The sequence below is a fragment of the Neopelma chrysocephalum genome, unplaced genomic scaffold (assembly GCF_003984885.1).
Source record: "Neopelma chrysocephalum unplaced genomic scaffold, ASM398488v2 Primary Assembly neopelma1_82, whole genome shotgun sequence".
Classification (NCBI taxonomy): Eukaryota; Metazoa; Chordata; class Aves; order Passeriformes; family Pipridae; genus Neopelma; species Neopelma chrysocephalum.
Genome location: NW_020897744.1, coordinates 1,672,135 through 1,685,904, shown reverse-complemented (window position 1 = coordinate 1,685,904; position 13,770 = coordinate 1,672,135). Strand labels below are relative to the sequence as shown.

At 66.3% G+C, this 13,770-nt stretch overlaps 2 protein-coding genes across 8 annotated transcripts; one reads left to right on the top strand and one right to left on the bottom strand.

The window, feature by feature from the left end:
- The first annotated feature begins 1,071 nt into the window (after nt 1–1,071).
- On the top strand, nt 1,072–9,066 carry ANKRD13B (ankyrin repeat domain 13B). 2 transcript variants are annotated; one of them, XM_027691027.1, is made up of 15 exons: nt 1,072–1,203; nt 4,622–4,757; nt 5,008–5,132; nt 5,211–5,256; nt 5,512–5,655; nt 5,779–5,968; nt 6,067–6,133; nt 6,224–6,305; nt 6,374–6,438; nt 6,518–6,648; nt 6,741–6,898; nt 6,978–7,130; nt 7,377–7,537; nt 7,729–7,805; nt 7,895–9,066. In XM_027691027.1, exons 1-15 carry the CDS (start codon nt 1,093–1,095, stop codon nt 8,103–8,105), a joined length of 1,857 nt encoding a protein of 618 aa, XP_027546828.1. In that variant the 5' UTR covers nt 1,072–1,092; the 3' UTR covers nt 8,106–9,066. The 2 variants fall into 2 exon arrangements, with proteins under 2 accessions (XP_027546828.1, XP_027546827.1); XM_027691026.1 differs by having other exon boundaries at nt 7,729–7,809.
- A 119-nt stretch (nt 9,067–9,185) lies between these two features.
- On the bottom strand, nt 9,186–13,442 carry CORO6 (coronin 6). Of its 6 annotated transcripts, XM_027691034.1 has the most exons (11): nt 13,230–13,429; nt 12,481–12,603; nt 11,912–12,041; nt 11,649–11,830; nt 11,408–11,527; nt 11,063–11,182; nt 10,561–10,665; nt 10,336–10,481; nt 10,201–10,258; nt 9,888–10,118; nt 9,186–9,777 (listed from the first exon to the last, which is right to left on the bottom strand). In XM_027691034.1, exons 1-11 carry the CDS (start codon nt 13,425–13,427, stop codon nt 9,655–9,657), a joined length of 1,536 nt encoding a protein of 511 aa, XP_027546835.1. In that variant the 5' UTR covers nt 13,428–13,429; the 3' UTR covers nt 9,186–9,654. The 6 variants fall into 6 exon arrangements, with proteins under 6 accessions (XP_027546835.1, XP_027546834.1, XP_027546830.1 ...); XM_027691033.1 differs by lacking the exon at nt 11,063–11,182 and having other exon boundaries at nt 13,230–13,442; XM_027691029.1 differs by lacking the exon at nt 11,408–11,527 and having other exon boundaries at nt 13,230–13,442.
- Between the last annotated feature and the right edge of the window lie 328 nt (nt 13,443–13,770).

Sequence of the window (13,770 nt, the reverse complement as noted above, 5' to 3'; positions counted from 1 at the left end):
GGGGTCCCAGAACACGGGGGTTACCTGCCTGCTCCCCAGGACACTGCAGTGGGGATGTGTGGGTTGGTCCACAGCCCTGGGCTGTTCAGCAGGGGATTTTGGGGGTGGGGGTGGGGGTGGGAACTGGGGATGGTTTGGGGTCTCTTCCCTAACTGTGACCCTACAAGCACTTGGAGCAGGGAGGACACCCCAGTACCATGGGGGCCCCCCAGACAGGTGCGTGGGGGTCAGACCCCTGCAGGAGCCGGGGCAGTGGGGTCAGATCCTGCCCCCCAGCACGGTGGGGCAGGCGGGGTGACCTCACCGTGGGTGACCGAGGAGATGGCTCATGACGTCATGGGGCAGCGGGGCTGGCAGGGGGTGGGGGATGCTGTGCGGGGACCAGGAGTGGGGGGACGCGACCACTGCCACCGCCGTGGCAGAACGGAGAATAATGATGCCGAGGGGGGTTCCCCCCGTGGGAGGGTGGGGAGCAGCGGGGCGGGGGGGGCCGGGAGCGTGGCGCCGGCGGGGGCTGAGGCGGCCGCGGAGGCCCAGCCTCGCATTGTTCTCGGGCGGCAGCCGGAAAACGCGACGCCCGCCCGGGAGAGACGCAGGCGGAAAAGGAAACGGGGCTGGGGGCCCGTGCCTGGTGCTGCGGGGGCGAGAATCGGGGTCCCCTCACGACCCCCGCACGGCCCCCACTTGGTCCCCACCTACTGCCTTCGCCCCTGTCCCACCATGTGCTGGTGCCCGCTGCCCCATGGGGCGAGTGCGGGTCAGCTGGGACAGGGAATATCAGCCTGGGAAGCGGGGGAATTTGGGGAGGATGCTGATTGCCAGCGAGGTGTCCCTTTGCAGCCCCTCTGCGGGGTCGGAGGCTGCGGTGATGGGCTGAGCGGCGCGGGAGGGGGGCCAGAAAGGAGGAGGATGAAGATGAGGAAGAAGAAGGGGGCGATGCCGGGCAGGGCGACTACAAGTCCCATGAGGCCGGGCGGTGCGGGGGGGCCGGGGAAGCACCGGGCGGGAGGTGGCGGCCCGCCCCGCCCCGCGCCCCCCCGCCCCGCGCCGCCCCGCGCCGCGCCCGCCGCGCCGCTCCAGCATGCACGGAGGATGCTCGCGTCTTGCTCGGGCAGGAAGGGGCCGGAGGGCAGGTACCCGCTGCACTACCTCGTCTGGCACAACCGCGCCCGTGACCTGGACCGAGAGCTCAGCGCCAAGCAGGTGGGGCGGCGCGGGGACACTCCCGGCACGGCACGGCCCGGCCCGGCTCCGCTCGGCTCGGGCTGATGCAATGCTCGGAGCCGGGATGAGGATGAGGATGGAGATGAGGGGGGTGATAGGGATGGCGTCGCTCTCTGCGCTGGCAGAGCTCCGGGAGTGTGGGGTGTGTCCCCCCCTGCACCCCGCGACTGTGCCTGCTGCCCCCGGGGCTGGCACGGAGCAGTGGGTACCACCCGCGGCTCCCCTGCGTCCTCCGGCACACGCAGCCCCGAGCATCCCTCCACACGTGTCCCCAGCTCCCTGCTAGGCCTCTGCAAACCCCCCGAACCCCAACCCGCACCCCACTTCTCAGGGTACTGCCACCTCCATGGGGTGCAGTCACCAGCTTGCCACCCTCAGGCTGAGCCCCTCTGAGGGGGGGGGACAAGGACCCTGATGCTGCTGGGGTGCAGCCCCCCATCCCCACGAGGCCAGGGAGGCTCTTCTCAGCGTGAGGGGACCCACTGTGTCCCTCAACCCGGGAACCTCCCAGCCGCCTGGTCGTGGAGCAGGGTGCGGGTGCATCCCCGGCGGGTTCCCAGCCTCCCTCTCCCCCATGGCGTTGCAATTCAGGTAATTAAAACCCAACCCTGAAGATGCAGGAAACCGCAGGCGCTGGAGGGAGGCCGGCGGCGGGCTGTGCTGAGCATCCCCGCTCCCTCGGCCGAGGTCCTTGCACCCCAAGGCACTGAGGGCCATGCTGGGTGGACCCTGGTGGTGCAGGAAACGGGGGTCATTGTGCCGCGATGCTCCCGCCGGGATGCAGGCGATGGCTCCCGCCACACCCGCCTCCATTGTGGGGTCCAGCCGGAGGCTGCGACAGCATCGCCCCGGTCCCCCACCCCGTGGCCAGTGGTTTTATTTCCGTGGTAATGTGGGGTCAGTTTTCCCAGGAGCCCAGCGCGGCAGAGATCAAAGCTGGGCTCGGCAGATGCAGGGAGATGGAGGGGCTGCGAGGGGGGCTCTGACCCACTCGCCTGCAGAGAGGCTCTCTAACCCCCAGCCTGGCCAGTGGAGGGGCTCTGCCATGGCCCCCACTGGCATTTGCAGGGTCAGAGCAAAGCCAGCCCTGTGTGCACCCCAGGGGTGCACGGGGGGGGACCATGGGTGCTGCAGGCCAGACTCTGTGGCAGGTGGGGGCTTGGGGGAAGGAGGTGGGGGCCAGCCCAGGCCCCCTGGTCTCTCCAGGGCATCCAGGGACACAGCTCAGCCCTTCTCACTGCCAGAGCATCCCCTGGGTAAGGGGTTGGGGCTGGGGCTGTGTGTGATCCTGGGGGCTGGATCTCCCCCTGTCTTAGAGCTCTGCCCTTCTCTGCCATCCCAGAGACCCACGCGGGGCAGTGGCTCCACATCCCCCCTTGTCGAAGTGCAAGTGTTTGGGGTTGGGAAGCACTGGGGCAGTTGGCAGCATTGCTCCTCTCTTCCCATAAGGGCCCTGTGTGGGTCACCCCCAAATTGTCACCATGAACTCCCATCCACAGTTTCCTCCACCAGGGAGAGAGGGTCAGCAGGTCCCCAGGGCAGGGAAATCACAAGGATGTGGCAGGCAGTGACACAGAGCCTGTTGTGTCAGGACACCCCACACCACAGCCTGCCCCATCACGCATGACAGGGACCCGAGGCTGCACAGGGACAGCAGTGCCTGGCACCACCTCCCCATGCTGGCCCATGTCCCTCACTGCCACCCAGGAGCAGGCACTGGGGTCCTCCAACCCAGGGATAACCCCAGCAGATGGGACGTGCAGTGCCACGTGCCCAGCTGGCACAGGAGGAGTGGCCAAGCTGCCATCCTGTGCTGCTCCGCTGCCACCCCAAAGCTGCCGCCATCCCTGTCCCCATCCCCGGGGGGTGTCACACCCCCAGGATGGGCAGCACCTCGAGGTCTGTGCTGCAGCCCCCAGGCTGGAGCCACCCCAGCACCAGGACCCAGGACTGAGCTCTTGCTGGCAAAAACTGGGTCACACCGTGTCCCCTGGGGTGGCTCCAGCACCGTGTCCCCAGAGTGGGGACCCTCATCCCACCCGGCGCTGGGGCCAGGCTGCAGCTGGGGAGCCCCGCTGAGCCTGCAGCACCCGCCCCCAGCTGGGGGGCGATAGCTTTAATTAGAGTCATTTCATTAGCACAATTAAGAAGCAGCAGTCGCCTGGAGAGCGATGGAACAGCACATTGACTCCCGGGAAACTGGGGGACTGTTTTGCTCTGGCAGTGTGGACAGACTGGGGGGTCCCCCTGCCTGGTGAGTCCCTGGGGATGCAGCCCATGGGAATGCCCAGCGTGGACAGGGATGGGGACATCCCTGGGACAACAGGACTGCAGGACATGCGCAGAGAGAGGCAGGGACATGCTGCGGGTGAGACCCCAGGCGCTGGGGAGCCCACACCCCATCTCTGCCCATGCCAAAACACTTCTGTCTGCCCAGTCTCAGCTGGCCTCTTTGGGCCCTGCACCCCCAGTTTGTTCTCCTGGAGGTGGCCTCCCCAAAACCCATGATTTGGGGTTTGTCTCACAACCTCCCGCCCTGGCAGCATCGCAGTGCCCCTCTCTGGGCGCAAGGCTTCTACACCAGCTGGGTGCTGGGGACGCAGAGGGTGGGCCAGGCCCCCCTGAGCTGTGTCCCCTGCCCTGGGCACGGGTGTGATGCTGCTCCTCACATGGGGAGCGGGGCCCGTGGGTGTTGGGGGTGCCCACCACCACCGCGCAAGGGATTCCTCGGGGCTGGCTGGGTGCCAGGCTCCGGGTTTGGCACAAACAACGGCAGCCCCGGCAGCGGCTCCCCAGGGCCCCGGGGATCCTCCGAGCAGCCGCTCCGCTCCCGCAGCCGCCCGCCCCCGGCTCAGGCTCAGGCAGGGGAACACGTGCGCCCGCCGCAGCCCACGCCGGCGCCCGCCGCAGCCCACGTCGCCCGCCGCGCTCCCGGCCCCGGCGGAGGGGGGCTGCCGGCAGCTGCTGCCTGGCAACTGGGCACAGCCCCCCCCAAATCCCAGAGGTGCGGGCTTTTCCCGAGCTTGCAGCTGCATCAAGATGTGCAGAGCTGTGTGCACTGCGCCAGGGGCATCCGTGCCCCTGCTGCCGTGCTGTGCCCCTGCTCCATGCCCGCGTCGGGGGTGCAGTCCAGCCTGACCATGCCGAGCTGTGCTGGGTGCTGGCAGCCACCACCGTGCTCTCCACACTCTCTTTGTGGGTATGGCAGTGGCTGCAGGGAGCTGGAAGAGGCTTTTGAGGTGCATCTCTTGGGGGAGCTCAGGGGTGGGGATGTTCTCCGGGATAGTGTCAAACGTTGGCTGCTTTCTGTGTCTGGGAGCTGCACATCTGTGGGAGGCTGCTGGGGAGCAAGGTGTGGCCACCCCGGTGATCCCAGAGCCCCATTCCCTCCTGGCAGGCCGACATCGAGCAGCTGGACCCCCGAGGACGCACCCCACTGCATCTGGCCACCACACTGGGCCACCTCGAGTGTGCCAGGGTGCTGCTGAAGCATGGAGCCGACGTGGGCAAGGAGAACCGCAGTGGATGGACAGGTGAGCAGGTGGCTCATTGTTTCTGTCCTCCCTCAGGCGGCACAGGCACAGAAATGGGCATAGGGACGGACATGAGCACGGACATGGGCACAAGCACAGACACAGGCATGGTCATGCTCACCCTGGTGATGCAGCTCCCCACGGGACCGTTCACATGGTGGTCTGTGCCTGTGGCTCCTGTGCAGTGCCCAGCTCTGCAGTGCCATGTGTGCCGTGCCATGGCCCTGGGCACTGCCCCTCTGCCCCACAGTCCTGCAGGAGGCCGTGAGCACCCGTGACCTGGAGCTGGTGCAGCTGGTCCTGCGCTACCGCGACTACCAGAGAGCCATCAAGCGCCTGGCCGGGATCCCCGTCCTGCTGGAGAAGCTGCGCAAGGTACCTCCCTCCTCCTGCGGGGGCTGCGGGGGGGCTGCCAACCACAGGCTCCTCCTGACCCCTCTGTGTGCTCCGCAGGCCCAGGACTTCTACGTGGAGATGAAGTGGGAGTTCACCAGCTGGGGTGAGCTCAGGGCAGAGCGTGGCTGTGGGAGGAGCGGGAGTTTCCTGGCAGAGTCCCCCAGCCCTGGCACCCATCCCCATCCCCAGGTCAGGGGTTACCTGCCCCTTTAGCCCCAGACACCCCAAGTTTGCAGACCCCCATCCCGCCAAGGCGTTGGGTTCCTCCCGTGCATCCACCGCCCAGCTCAGCGCTGGCAGCCCACTCGGGGGTGCAGGTGGCCCCATCCCTGGCTGGGCTATTGGCATCTCTCCCCAGTGCCACTGGTGTCCAAGATCTGCCCCAGTGACACCTACAAGGTGTGGAAGAGCGGCCAGAACCTGCGGGTGGACACCACACTGCTGGGCTTCGACCATATGACCTGGCAGCGGGGCAACCGCAGCTTTGTCTTCCGGGGACAAGGTGAGGTGGCCCCAGGGTGTCCCCCCTGCCCTCAGCGGGGAGCGCTGGTAGAGTCTCGTGGTGCTGCAGCAGGGCCAGGTAGTGTGGTGGGGACTGTGGTTGTCCTGACCCTGCTCCCTGCAGACACCAGCGCGGTGGTGATGGAGATTGACCACGACCGGCGGGTGGTCTACTCGGAGACGCTGGCCCTGGCCGGCCACGACCAGGAGGTGCTGCTGGCTGCTGTGCAGCCCACGGAGGAGCAGGTGATGGGGCGGCTGACGGCCCCCGTTGTCACCACTCAGCTCGACACCAAGAATATCGCCTTCGAGAGGTGGGCAGGCGTGGCACCGAGCCCACCCCCAGGGGTGTGGAGCACCCTGGGCTGTCCAAGCAAGCCCATCCATTGCTCACGGTGCTGTGTTGCTCCAGGAACAAGTCCGGGATCCTGGGCTGGAGGAGCGAGAAGACAGAAATGGTGAATGGGTACGAGGCCAAGGTGAGGGGCAGTGGGGGTTGAGCCACCCAGAGGGGTATGGCCAGTTGCAGGTGGGGGTTACCCACCTCTGCCATTCCCCTCCTCGTCCAGGTCTATGGCGCATCCAACGTGGAGCTGATCACGCGGACGCGGACTGAGCATCTCTCGGACCAGCACAAGGGCAAGAGCAAAGGTGCAGCTGGCACGGGCTGGGTAGGCAGGGCACCCCCGGCTCTGCCCTCACCCCCTCCTCTCCCGCAGGCTGTAAGACCCCCCTGCAATCCTTCCTGGGCATCGCCGAGCAGCACGTGGGGCCCAACAACGGGGTGAGTGTCCCGGAGGTCTGGGAGGTGGCCCTGCAGTCAGACCTCCCCCCTCACCCCACCGGGCTGTCCCCCCACGCAGACACTGATCACGCAGACGCTGAGCCACGCCAACCCCACCGCCATCACCCCTGAGGAGTATTTCAACCCCAACTTCGAGCTGGGCAACCGGGACATGGGACGGCCCATGGAGCTCACCACCAAGACACAGAAGTAAGAGGGGAAGGAGCAGATGGGGACCCCCTTGTGTCCCCACCCCCAGGGAGACAGGCAGGGGTCTGCAGCCCAACGCCTGTGCCCGTCAGGTTCAAGGCGAAGCTGTGGCTGTGCGAGGACCACCCACTGTCCCTCTGCGAGCAGGTTGCCCCCATCATCGACCTCATGGCAATAAGCAACGCGCTCTTCGCCAAACTGCGGGACTTCATCACCCTGCGCCTCCCGCCCGGCTTCCCCGTCAAGATCGGTATGGGGGGGGCTCTGCTGCCGGCCCAGCTGGCACAGCCAGCTTCCCTCCCTGCTTTTTTTTCTTCCCCTTCCTGCAGAAATCCCCATCTTCCATATCCTCAACGCCCGCATCACCTTCGGCAACCTCAACGGGTGTGACGAGCCCGTCAGTTCCCTGCGGCACAGCCCCAGCAGCGAGGCGCCCTCACCCAGCAGCGACTCCTCCAGCGTCAGCAGCTCCAGCTCCCTCAGTATGTGGGGTGGGAGGGAGGGGCCCAGCAGGATGGGGCAGACGTGGTTGGTGAGGCGGGGTGGGAATGGGTCCCAGCGGGATCAGGGGGACACAGCTGGTTGAGAGGGAAGAGGTCCCAGTGAGATGAGGGGAACACGGCTGGTGGGGCAGGGGTGGGTCACAGCAGGGTGAGAGACACATGACTACTGGGGTGGGAGGAGGTCCCTTGGAATCCCCAGCCATGCCAGCTCCTGTCTCCCCACAGCCTCATGCCGAGCGTGCGAGATGGACCCGGCGCTGTTCGAGGTGCCGCGGGGGTACAGCGTGGTGGGCACCCACCAGGATGCCCTGAGGGAAGATGAGGATGACCTGCTACAGTTTGCCATCCAGCAGAGCCTGCTGGAAGCCGGCAGCGAGTACGACCAGGTGGGCACTGCCACCCCCCTGCCTCCTCCTGCCCGCCTTGGCTGGGGGATTCTGCTGCTCATCCCATCCTGGTGTTTCCCAGGGTGTTCACCCCACATTTCCGCATTGCTGGTGGTGGGATCAGAGCTCACGCTAGGGGGTTGGGTTTTGGGGTGCCACTCTCCCAAGCGCCCCTTTACCACCGACCACAGGTGACCATTTGGGAAGCACTGACCAACAGCAAGCCGGGCACCCACCCCATGTCACACGAAGGCCGCCGGGGAGACAGGTTGGTAAGGTCTGGCCAGTCCCCCTGGGGGGAGTGGGAGCGGGTGCCAGCTCCACAGGGATCCTCGCTGAGCTCCTGCCACCCCCCAGGACTCCCCAGCACACGGCGGCCCCCCGGCCCCCCGTCGCCCCGTCCCCAGGGGGGGGCAGGGGGCCCAGCGCCCTGTTCCCCAGCTACGCAGAGCAGCTGCGTCTGGCCATGGCCCTGTCGGCGCGGGAGCAGGAGGAAGCGGAGCGCCGGACGCGGCAGGAGGAGGAGGATCTGCAACGGATCCTGCAGCTCTCGCTGACGGAGAAGTGACCCCGCGCCCCCACTGAGCCCCTCACCCGCCCCAGTGGGGATGGGGACACGGCCAGTGCCGTGTCTGGGGGCACAGAGGGGGAGCGGGATGGGGGGAGCCAGTCCGAGAACTGTGGAGGGCAAATGGGGAGGCAGGGCATGATTTGGCCCTGGTATGGGGGAGAATGTTGCCAGAGCCGGGGCAGCACGGGGTGGGGTGGGGGCACCCCACAGCAGGACAGGTTGGGGGTGGGTGTCAACCCCGCACCTGGGGTGGCAGGAACCAGGGAGGGCAACTGCACAGACTGTACCCCCTCCCCGGGACAGCCCTGGCCCCCCACAACTGCCCTATGGGGTGCTGCTCAGCGCCTCACCGCAGGAAGGTGGTGGGGGCACATCCAGATGGGTGGGCTGCCAGTTGCGTGGGGTTCCGGGGTGCCCCCAGAGCCAGGGGGCTCTGCCCAGTCCCCTCTTCCGCCCCTTGCCCAGGCGCTACCAAGTGCACTTACCCGGGAGCTGCTCTGCCTGCCAGGGGCTGGGGGGGGCTCAGCCCCATTGCACCCCATAGCCAGTGTGGGGCTGCACAGCCACCCCCCACTACAGTGCGGGGGGTCTGCTGGGGCAGCTGAGGGGGCGCCTGTGAGAGGCCGCCCGGTGTCACCCCCCTTACCCCCTGCTCACACCCCTCCACCCTGCTCGGATGTCCCCCCTTGGCAGCGCTGCACCCCCTCGTCCCGGGCACTGACCCCGAGAGAAACCTTACGTCAAATGGTGCTAACCCCGGCCCCCTGCCCCGGCTGCTCCTCCTTTGCACACAGGGGGCTGGGGGCTGCGGGGTGGGGGGCTGGGCTCGCTCCCCTGGGACTTTTCATAGCCGGCGCCCCCCACCCACCCACGCACCCCACAGCAACATCTGGGCCAGGGCCGGGGGAGCCCGAGCAGCTCCGACCGCGGCCAACACCAATAAATGCTCTTTAATGTTTGTCTCTCTTGGCCTCCCTCCGCCTGTGCAAGGGGTGTGTGGGCAGCAGGTGCTGGCAATGGGGTGCAGGCAGGACCCTCTGTCCTGGTGGTCCCTCGTCCCCAGTACCTGCCACGTGGCCAAGGGTGGCTGAGCCCTTTATTAAAGGGGTTGAGGAGCAAAGAGCTGGTTGGGAGCACTTGCCCAGGGGTTGATGGGGCAGGGGGAGGTGAGGGGGTGATGGGGTGGGGGTGTAGCACCGTACCCAAGCACATCCTGGCCAGGAGGGCCTGGCACCTCCCCGTCCTGGGAGGATGCTGGTGCCCAGCCTGCAGGTCCCCAAAGAAGGATGCTTGGCAGCCCCAGCCTGCAGGCACTGAAGCGGGACCCCCTTGGGTGCTGCAGTGGGGTGCCCATATGCTGGGGCACCCCAGGAGCAAGATGCAACTTATGCCAGTGGAGGTGGGGGTCAGGGTCCGACCCCCTCCCTGCCCCTTCAGCTCCTGGGGAAAGAACATGGCTCTGGGCTCCTGCCCAATGTGGGGACTCGGCTTTAATCCCCGGCAGGCCGGGGCAGTCCTTGCCCTGCCCGTGGCCTTGGCCACCGCGCTAGTCCGTGCCGTTGGTGAACTGGCAGAGTTTGTTCTCCAGGTCGGAGATGCGCTTCTCCTGTGCTTGGACCATCTCCTTCAGGGCACGGATCTCCTCCAACACCTCCTCCAAGGCTGGCTGCTGCAGGGAGGGGAGACACAGGGTCACCAAGGAGTCCCCTCTGGCCCCTCCAACCCACCCTGGAGAGGGGGACAGCCCTGCTGCCATGTCCCTGTCCTCAGGGCACTCACAGAGAAGTCAGAGTCGCAGGTGGAGTGGCTGCGGCGGGGGCCTGGGGGAGGTTTGCTGTCCAGGATGTTCTTCTTGACCACCTTCAGCTCCCGGTTCTTGATGGGGACGTACCCGTCCCGCAGCGAGATGAGGATGGGCTCTGCATCCTTCCCCGACAGCCACTCATCTGCCTCCAGGGCTGGCTCAGGGCCTGGTGTGTCAGGGTACAGGTCATCCTGGAAGAGGTCTGACTGCAGGAGGGAGAGACCAGAGTGAGACATGGGGTATCCCCCCCCAGACCTCCCATCTCCCCTGGGCCCCCCCGGAGCTCACCTTGCGTGGCACCGTCATGACGATGGGCTCACACTTGCGCTCATGGAGCTTGAAGAACCTGAGTGGGGCAGAGGCAGTCAGGGTCCAGCTGACCCCCCGACCCCTCTGGCTCCCCCCGGGCCCCCTTGCTCTCACCTGGCAATCTCGCACTTGCTGACATCCAGCCCACGCTTGGGCATGAAGCCCATGCCCCGCTGGGGCTCCTTGCTGCTGTAGGTGTTCAGGTAGTGCACATAGGGTGCCTCGTCCGTGATCTCAAAGTACCGGATGCTGCTGTCACCCTGCGGGTGTGGGGATGGGTGTCAGCCAGCCCCCCCGGGGGTGGGGTGGTATGGAGGTGCACCCTGGGTGGGGGGTTACCTTCCCGCAGAGGTAGACAATGCTGGAGTCGGCGTCGTAGAAGGGTAGCAGGACCCCGTTGCTCGTGTCCATCTCCTGCAGGGCGATGGGCTCCTCAAAGTTATTCTGCAGGGCCGCAGTGGTGGAGGGGTGTGAGCGGTGGCCACAAAACCCCCACCCTGGTTAGTCACACACATTAGCCACGGCACACTGGGGGACAGGGCTTGTCCCCCTCCCTGGGGTACACAACCCCTGGGCAGGCAGCTTGGCATGCCCCCCCCAGACCCTCGCCCCACTCCTGTTTACCTGCATGGCTGGGTACCCCCCAGCCTGGCTGTACCCGCCTCCCCCAGCACTCCCCGCCTCCCAGCCCCCTCCCCACCCCAGCACAGCACGGCACACTTGGGAACTTGGCATCTTTTGGAGGGGGGATGCTGCAGGCACCCCATCTTGGGGTGGGGGAGGGTGGCAGGGGGTCGGGGGGGCCAAGTTCCCGGGGCAGCACTCCATGCGGCCTCGTTACCGGGTCCCACAAGCCCAGCTCCCGCTGGCTCATTCTGGTAAAGCCCGTGGTAAAGATGTGTCCTTCCCGTGTGAAGATGGCCCGCACGGGCCTCAGCCCTTCGTGGGGGGCAAACCTCTCCTGGGGGGGAGGGAGGACAGTCAGCACGGGGCATGGGAAGGGGAGAAAAATGGAGGGGGTCCGGATCTGTCCCCTAAAACAGCTGTTGAGTCCTACTCCAGGGGAGCACACGATGCTCCCGGGGTACACGCGCGGCCGGGGAGTATCCCCGGCACCCAAAGCATTCCTGGCTGGGCTGAGCTCTGCAAGGTCGGTGCTGGCTGGGCGGGAGCCGCCGTCTCGTACCAGGTCCCAGAGGCCCAGCTGCCGCTCACTCATCTTGCTGAAGCCAGTGGTGAAGATCTTGCCATCGGCCACGAAGATGGCGCGGATGGGGCGGGTGCCGTCGTGCGGTTTGGTTTTCTCCTGCGCCGGCGTTAGCGGGTTAAACCAAACACAGAGACGCGCGGTGCGGGGGTTAGTAGGGTCAGGCAGGCACTGGGGGGACCCCGCGGCGGGCTGGGGGGGACACAGCAGGGGGACTCACCGCTATGATCTGCTGCTTGCGGGGGTCGATGACACGGACCTTCTTGTCCTTGCAGGTGGTGACGAGGAGGCTGCCGTTGCGGTTCCAGCCCACGTTGTAGATGAGGTCAGTGTGCATGTCATCCAGCGCCAGCAGCATCTCCCCCGTCCCCACGTTCCAGAGGATCACCAGGTTGTCACAGCCTGCAGAGGACCGAGGGGGCAGGTGCTGTCACCCCAGGAATCCCCTCTGACCCCGGGGAGGGCAACCCGGGACCCCCTTACCTGCGCTGAGCAGGACGTTGCGGGCGGTGGGGTGCCAGGAGATGATGCTCACCCGCTTGGAGTGTCCCTCCAGCGTCACCACTGGCTCCGTGATGTTGCGCACGGGGACATAGTCAGGGATCTGCCACACCTGGGGGAGGGACAGAGAGCGGGATATTGGGGATCACCCCGCATGTGAGGGCTAAGCGGATGAGAGCCTCGGAGCCAATTAACCTCATCGTTAATCTCGGCTCAGCCTGCAGGGAGGGTGGCGAGGGGACTCCAGAAGCGCCTCCATCCTGGGGTGCATCCCCAGCACTCGGGGTGCTGGTGGGCACAGGGCGGGGGGCATGGCCAGGGCGCAGCCCCCAGCCCCCCCCAGCTATTCCTGGGTGCTGAGTCGCCAGGGCGGGTATATTTAGCACAAACTGCTGCATCATGGAGCGAGCAGCCGCCGCCAGCGCGAACGCATGGCACCGGGGCTAAAAATAGGCCAGTGACACTCCGCAGGCAGCAAAGGGGGGGGAGTGTTCTGCACCGCTCCCCCAGCGCCTGCTGCCCCCCCCCCCACTCGGGGTCCAGCCCCTCACCATGACGGTGGTGTCCTCCGAGGCACTGGCGATGACGTTGTCGTTGTGGGGACACCAGTCGATGTCCAGCACAGGCGCCGTGTGTCCCGTCACCAGCGGGTGGTTCTTGTCCACCCGTCCTGTCTGCAACGTTGAGGTGTCAGAATGAATCTCCAGAGGCTGGGGGCAATCCTGCCAGGTGCCCTGGGAAGCCAAGCCCAGCCCAGCCAGGGTTTGTGGCACAAGTGGGGACGTGCAGGGGATCCCTGGCGGTGGCCAGAGATTTGCACCTGCCTTGAAAGGGGGAAACCGAGGCACGGAGGGGGAACAGGGTTCACTTGGTGTGCAGCCCCATAGGAACACAGAGGGGAACAATGTGCCCCTGAGAGACTGGTGTGTGTCCCTTCTTATGGCATGGAGGGGCTGGGGACCCCCCTTCCAGTCTCTCAGCCAGGGTTGGCAGGGCAGACCCCATCCCCCTGGGTGCTGCTCCATGGGCATCGTGTGTCTCTGAGGAATTGGGGAGAAAGCACCTGGGGATTTCCCACATCACCTCAGTTACCCCTGGGATGTTACTTTTCACAGGTGCTGATGATCAGCCAGGCTGTTCTTGCCCTGAGCCCTCATGTGAGGAGGGGGTGTTGGGGGAAAAGCTGGGGGGCTCTGGGGTCACCCAAAAGCAACACCCATCATGCAACCCCCCCAGAAGCAACACCCCACCAGCATGTCCCCCGGGGAGGCAGCCAGACCTCAGCATCCTCCCCACTCACCTTGGCAAGGGGCAGGACAATGAAGGCTCCCCCGCCGCCAGACTCCACAATGATGGCCACAAACTTGGGGTTGACGGCGCAGAAGGAGCTGTCACATGTCACCTTGGAGACACGGATGTCCTCGTACATCTGGTCGGCCTTCACCGGCTGCCCGAAGACGTGGCGGAACTTGCTCTGGCGCACCACGCGGCGGCTCATGGCTGGGGGGCACAGGGTCAGGCCACCACCTCCCCACTCTGGCACAGCATGGAGGGGTTTTGATCCCCTCAGACCTCGTGCTCCGAGTTACACCCTCTGCCCTGGGCACAGTGGGAAGCCTGGGAACACCGAGGTGGCCGGGGGTGAGGATGCAGGATGGTGCCTGATGTGGCCCCGACCCCACGGCAAGGACTGGAGGCAGCCCTTGTGCAGGGATGTGGGGAGGTGCTGCTGGTGCTGAGGGTGGGCAGCTGATGGCCAAAGCCACTTAAAGCTGAGCAGGGACACAGCTGTGCCATGATGTGCAGGTGTGCCATGTGCCACTGCATGCCATGTGCCACGG

Excerpts from the sequence above, each read along its gene's own strand:
- ANKRD13B (XM_027691026.1), top strand. The coding sequence starts at position 1,093 with ATGCTCGCGTCTTGCTCGGGCAGGAAGGGGCCGGAGGGCAGGTACCCG. Across the intron at positions 7,131-7,376 it reads CAGCAGCTCCAGCTCCCTCA|CCTCATGCCGAGCGTGCGAG; the intron begins GTATGTGGGGTG and ends GTCTCCCCACAG. Across the intron at positions 7,810-7,894 it reads GCCGCCGGGGAGACAGGTTG|GACTCCCCAGCACACGGCGG; the intron begins GTAAGGTCTGGC and ends GCCACCCCCCAG.
- CORO6 (XM_027691034.1), bottom strand. The coding sequence starts at position 13,427 with ATGAGCCGCCGCGTGGTGCGCCAGAGCAAGTTCCGCCACGTCTTCGGG. Across the intron at positions 11,528-11,648 it reads GCAAGCAGCAGATCATAGCG|GAGAAAACCAAACCGCACGA; the intron begins GTGAGTCCCCCT and ends ACGCCGGCGCAG. Across the intron at positions 11,183-11,407 it reads AGCTGGGCCTCTGGGACCTG|GAGAGGTTTGCCCCCCACGA; the intron begins GTACGAGACGGC and ends CCTCCCCCCCAG.